This window comes from Ilyonectria robusta (assembly GCF_021365365.1).
Source record: "Ilyonectria robusta strain PMI_751 chromosome Unknown BGZ61scaffold_121, whole genome shotgun sequence".
In the NCBI taxonomy this organism is placed as follows: Eukaryota; Fungi; Ascomycota; class Sordariomycetes; order Hypocreales; family Nectriaceae; genus Ilyonectria; species Ilyonectria robusta.
The window spans coordinates 25,142-31,141 of NW_025764555.1; the positions used below are offsets into that span (position 1 = coordinate 25,142).

The window sequence follows — 6,000 nt, forward strand, 5'->3', positions numbered from 1 at the left end:
GCCTAGTTTGGCCCCTAACACAAGGCATCGATACATAGTACGGGCACAAGGGTTGGAAAGGTGCATTGTCTACCCGCCCCACTGTACAAGTACGAATGACCGTACTCATCTTGTGCAGCGTTAGCCGTATCTCTACATGTATGCACCTCGTGCATGATGTACGCACTAACAGCTGCACGCTGAACAACAAATAGGAGCTGTTTCTCAGCATCACGGATCCTATCAGAGCATCTCGATGGAGACATTATGGAAATTAAACTTTCCAACCCTTGTGGCCTGTAGTGAGACCATCTGGCGCATGAAGCAGCTCGGTGTGGGGCCGGGCATGGAGTTGCAAATGCCGGCAGGGGCCGGACTATTGCTAGGACTGGTTGTGCTATACAACCGGGCTTAAGTAAGTTGACCGAATGAAGACGATGTTAGCGATTTGCTGCCCGGTTGAAAATTAAACGAAGCCCTTTAAGAACGATGAGAGCGATGCGAGAATAGGAATGATGCGCATGTGGCGTCCGGTCAAAGCCATGATTAACTCCGATCAAGTGCACTGTCTGTCACGGTTTCGGCTTGCCGGAAGCCGCCGTCATGGTAAAAGGTCTGGGAGAGACCGGACCGGATTCTACGGCTCCTAATGCGTTGTCCACAGAAGCGAAGCCAGTCGCCAAATGAACTCGAGAGCAGTAACGATGCCGGGGCCGGGAATCCGAGAATCCGGGCATCAAGGCTGGGCGGGCTAAGAATCCCGAAGCCGGATGCTGAATAATAGCGTGCCCTAATGAGCCTAGCACTGTACTGCCCCACTAACCTATTCATCATAGCGCCAGAAGGCCTAGACCTATGGGTACTCTTTATCCTCTTACCCGGCAGGCTGAAAAAAGGGATTGGAAATTGGAATCGCTCAAGCTTGAAAGGGAAAATCGTAAATATCTGCAAACAGATCAAAAGCTTGCACTTTAAAGACTTAGAAAATGACGTCTCAAAGAAAGAAGCTACTGCGACAGCTTGGTCTGTCAATTCAAGAGGTAAAAATGAGTGTAGGCAAAACCAGGCATATCAATTCAATAAAGGAAAAAAAGGATGCTCCTCTAGCTAGACTGGGCAGGCGGCCGCTTCAAGTAGGCAGCCCAGTTGGCTGTTGACCCTACAGTCAATATACCCTAGAAGTCCAATTCCATCAACATACTATTCTATCCTGTCGCGCTTGGTGCTGAGAATGGTTGAGCGCCGGGTTTGTCCACCACGTCCTGAACTTTACCTGTGAGAAAGGCAAGCGGTATATTTGGTCCCCATACGAACAGACTTTCTGGTGCAGCAGGTTCTCGGGATAGAGGGGTGTGGCAATTGACGAGATCGCCATCGGAATAGTGTTCTATAACATTTCCCGTAGCATCAAACCTGCATAAAGTATTGGTATCAGGTACCCGCCACTCTTTCAAATGAGAGATTGGAACGCATGCAAGACTCGAGACTTGAAAACTCACCAGTAGTCAAATATCTGGCTTCCTAATAAGTGACGGCCCACCCCCCAGCAGTTCTTCCAGCCGTTTTTCTCCAGCCAGTCGTGGCCGAATTGCTGCGTATCGAAATTGTTGCATTCAAAGCTAGAATGGTGGATATGACTGGGCTTGTCCTCTGTATGGGTGACGAAGAATATGCTCTAAGACAATTAGTCACGCACAACCATGCTAGGCATCTAGGTATTTGGGGGCGTTCTGGACTTACATGGTGATCAACAAATTCTGCTCCTTTATCAATGTGCAAGAAAGAGGTGATATCTTCATTCGTAGAAGTGTCAAAAACCGAGTCAGTCACCTTGAGATTGAAAGTTGTCGTATACCAGTTCCTGACTTTCATAAAATGCGGAAGGTGTACAGAGAAGCCATAATGACCCAGCTTATAGACCTCACTGGGTCCGGGCTTGAGCCGGACGAACTCTCCTTTCCGCGGCTTTGTTGAAGAGGCGTTCATGATCACAGCCCCATAGGTTTCAGCGCTCCTCAGAGTTTGTCCAAAGACAAGCCGGACAACCATATCGTTGGGATCTCGAAGAGTGACGTATTTGCCTCCTCCCGGTGCATCCATATCCTGGATGCGTGACGCGTTGTGATATGAAACGGTCTTTTCCAACTCAGCCATGGATTGCACAACCCAGGTGCCTCCTAGGAACGCCCGTTTCCCTTTTGTGGCAATGTAAATGACGGGTTCTGGCCCATAGCCGCGGAAAAAGATGCGGTCAGGTTCTTCCTTCTCAACGAGAAGACCAAAATCAAGAAGAAAACGTTTTGCCTCGTTGAGATCCGGGTGCTGATAGCAGACATGGGCTAGCCTGTCTAGCAGGATTGGTGGTGGTGCAGTCATGGCTGGAGGCAGCTGAAGTTTGGCGCAGACGTTGAGAGACTAATTCAAATCGAGGACCCAGGACGACTTTGTCACGAACAATGAAGATATAATTCTGCCCTTTCTATGATGGCTGTTTATTGCCGTAAGCCAAGTTCTCCTGGTGGGCTCCGAACATGCCGCAGCCGCACAGAGTCGTACGTGCTTCGGAGTTCGGATTTTGTATCCGGCTTCGGGGTACGGATTTTTTATCTGGTATTTGTGGGTAACTACGGGGCCCACGAGTACAACCCGCGAGAGCCTTCCTTCCTGGCTCTCTTGCATATGCACGCCTCTCCATTTAAACGTTTTTTTCTTCTTAAATATGTGCAAAGTGAATCACATTCTTTTGACCATCTTCACTTTTTTCTACAACCTATTATTACACGGTTGTCAACATGCCCTTCCAACGTTTGATTCGGTTTGAAGACGAAAATGGGGAAGTCTGCCTTGGCAATCTCAGCGAAGAAATCCACACCCAGAAGATAGAAGGGTCCAAAGTCCATTTGCTGCACGATGATGGTGCCAATTCCTATTCAGTCGGGCACGAAACAAGAACTGTCAAGAAGGTACGCTGGTGCTTGATATCGCTAATATCGCTCACCCCTCTACTCTCAAGTCATGCTGACACAAGCACCATTATAGCTATTGTCTCCTCTAGCAGCGACGCCACTTGTCATTTGTGTTGGACTGAATTATCATGCGCATGCTACAGAAGCGTCTGTAAGTATAATATTTTAGAAGATCAGTTCCGCATCAGACTATCACGCCAGGTTCTGATTCTTTGCATCTAGCTTACGATTCCTAAATATCCTGTTATTTTCACCAAACCTGCCGATGCGCTAGCCGGGCCTTTCGATAGCATTTCCGTTCATCCCGACGCTCAAGTCATGCTTGACTATGAGGGCGAACTGACAGTAGTGATCGGACGAGATGCAAAGAACGTATCGGAGGAGAAGGCGCTGAACTACGTGCTGGGCTATACGGCTGGGAATGATGTCTCGGCTCGCAATTTTCAGACTCCTGACGTCTCAGGTGGTCAGTTTTGCTATGCAAAGTCCTTCGACAAGTTTGCACCTATTGGGCCGGCTATAGTCTCAACGTCGATTATTCCGGATCCTGCGAAGCTCGAATATACAACCAAGGTGAACGGCGAGCTTCGCCAAAAGACAAAAACGTCGGATTTAATCTGGAGTGTGAGACAGCTTATAGCACATCTCAGTCGGGGGACAACACTGAGGAAAGGGACTCTGATTATGACTGGGACACCTTCTGGTGTGGGATTCTTCATGAACCCCAAAGGTTTTCTTAAAAACGGGGATGTGGTTGAGATTGAAATCTCTCAGATAGGGCTTATTGCCAACAAGTTTGAGTTTTAAGTAGGCAGAAAGAATTGGGACAGACTTAAATGCGATTGCCATATAAGCAGCTCCAGCTACTATGCCCACCCTTTCACTCTCGCGACATCTCATCCTTACGAATAATTGTCTGGTCATGTCCTTGACCTTGAGTCTCTTCGTCTTGGCGCCGTGGGGGTTTGTGCTCTACGATACGTGCCTAGCTGTTTACTGCGCCAGCCTATCACCGCTCGCGAAAGTGCCCGGATTAAGGCTTACAGCGTTAACGTACTGACACGAGTGCTATTATGATATCTCCTCGAGAGGTGTCATTTTCTGATCCCTCTTTTGTGGATGTGATGTAAGCTCCTGGTCGCGGAAGTCGACGTGATAAAGACCTGGGTAGCGTCAGCGCTCTTGGAACCGCCGAGAGGCTTGGGGGGGCGATCAAGCATAACCTTCATAAGCGCTGCCAAGAACCATTGACTGCGTTTTTCTCCCGCCCGTCCGTTGGATGATGTATTTGCTGAGGCTGCTAGTTGTGGCGAGACTCTGAATATATTAGATATATTTATTAAAGCCTGGGTTAGGACCAGGCAGTTATAACTAGTAAAATTATAACTACTAGTAACAAGTCTAATATAACTTAACGTGCGTGATAAGCGAGTGGCTCAGACAAGTGAGTGGCTCACTTTAAAATCCCATACAAAAACGCCGTTTTTAACCCTCTTGCAAAAACCATCAATGTTTAGTAAATCCTAAATAAATATTAGTTATATATTTACTGTAGCATAGTAATACATTAGAACTTTTCTTAGATTTTACAAGTTTTTATTTGAGAAGTTACTCTAGAACTTCAGTATAAGGTATTCTTATAAACGAAAATTTAAAATAACTCATGTTAGATACGTGTTGGATCCGGTACGGGTAGGATGATCAGAGCCTTCAAACGGGGTCAACTGTGGAGACCAAAGATGATTGTATTGATGATTATGCCTGTAGGAACTAGGATCCTCTCTGCCCACTCTGTCCGGTAAGGGGTTTTTAGGTCAATCTCACCCCCCTTATGACTAAGACATGATATTGGTGTATCAGGGACCGTCCTTATCCGGGCCCCTAGTCCGGCACCCGAGGGTCAGTCCAACAATACGCAATTTGCTATATGCAATAGCTGTCACGATGTGTATTTGGGTAGCTGGGCGTGTATATGGTGTGTGACTGCTATAGCTATATCCTTCTAGCTGGTTTCAGTATAAGGATGTGTTGGATGATGACTCTGTATGACGAAACCTCGGATAGATCGATATCCTGACCTTAGTTAGAAGGGGGGGTATAATAACCCCTCTTCCAGCCGATCCGGATGACCGGCACAAGTAATCATCAACATCATCATCACTGTATTAATCCCTATCTATCAGATTGAATTGACCGTAACGGATCCATCAGGATGTATAGGGACTCAGAGCGGGGATTATATGCAACTCAGAATATACATACACCCAATCAGACGCCTCACAGAATTAGGGCTCGTGACAATAGTAGAAGTAATTAATCAAGTAATGTAAATTGAAAAGTTGTTCCTTTTCCCTTAGGGGTTTAGAGCAGGCTTTTTATGCCTTTTGATGGATCCGTTACGGTCAATTCAATTTAATAGATAGGGATTAATACAGTGATGATGATGTTGATGATTACTTATGCCGGTTATCTAGATCGGCTAGAAGAGGGGTTATTATACCCCCCCTTCTAATTAAGATTAGAATATCAATCTATCTAAGGTTTCGTTATATACAGTCATCATCCAACACACCCCCCCAGCTTCAGCTGGATTAGCTGAAGCTGCTATAATTATATCTCTAGATCTTCTTCCTTAATCTCTTTCAGCTTCCTTTACTCTAGCCGGTTTGAGATATTAACTAAACCTAGCTGCTAGACTGATCTTTAAAAGGCTGGGCTATTTAGGACCTTAGTAAGACTATTAGCAATTATTTTCTTTATGCTAATATAATCTACCTAGATTTTATTTCTTTAAGCTTCCTGTCTTAATTAATAATTATAAATATTAATATACTGCAGTTTAATTTACAGCTTATTAATCTTTTAGTAGATAAGCTGGATTATCTAATAGTTATTATATTAAATGTGGATTTTTTCTTCTTCTAGCTAAATCCCTAGCTTTTTAACTAGCTAGGAGATAAATATAGCCTCCCTAGCTACTTAAGATAGAGCTAGTAATTTGGCTTTAGTTATTAATGTTGTAATTATATTCTACTTATTAGCTTTCTATTTAATT

General features: G+C 45.2%; 2 protein-coding genes across 2 annotated transcripts; one reads left to right on the plus strand and one right to left on the minus strand.

The window, feature by feature from the left end:
- Nucleotides 1-1,161: 1,161 nt before the first annotated feature.
- BGZ61DRAFT_469693 (putative 2,3-dihydroxybiphenyl-1,2-dioxygenase or glyoxalase/bleomycin resistance protein-like protein) lies at nt 1,162-2,529 on the minus strand. The gene is made up of 3 exons (XM_046247985.1): nt 1,720-2,529; nt 1,479-1,654; nt 1,162-1,392 (listed from the first exon to the last, which is right to left on the minus strand). Exons 1-3 carry the CDS (start codon nt 2,353-2,355, stop codon nt 1,185-1,187), a joined length of 1,020 nt encoding a protein of 339 aa, XP_046093151.1. The 5' UTR covers nt 2,356-2,529; the 3' UTR covers nt 1,162-1,184.
- A 242-nt stretch (nt 2,530-2,771) lies between these two features.
- Nucleotides 2,772-3,752, plus strand: BGZ61DRAFT_376305 (uncharacterized protein; the record flags this gene model as incomplete). The annotated part of the gene is made up of 3 exons (XM_046242489.1): nt 2,772-2,942; nt 3,019-3,096; nt 3,168-3,752. 3 exons carry the CDS (start codon nt 2,772-2,774, stop codon nt 3,750-3,752), a joined length of 834 nt encoding a protein of 277 aa, XP_046093152.1.
- Between the last annotated feature and the right edge of the window lie 2,248 nt (nt 3,753-6,000).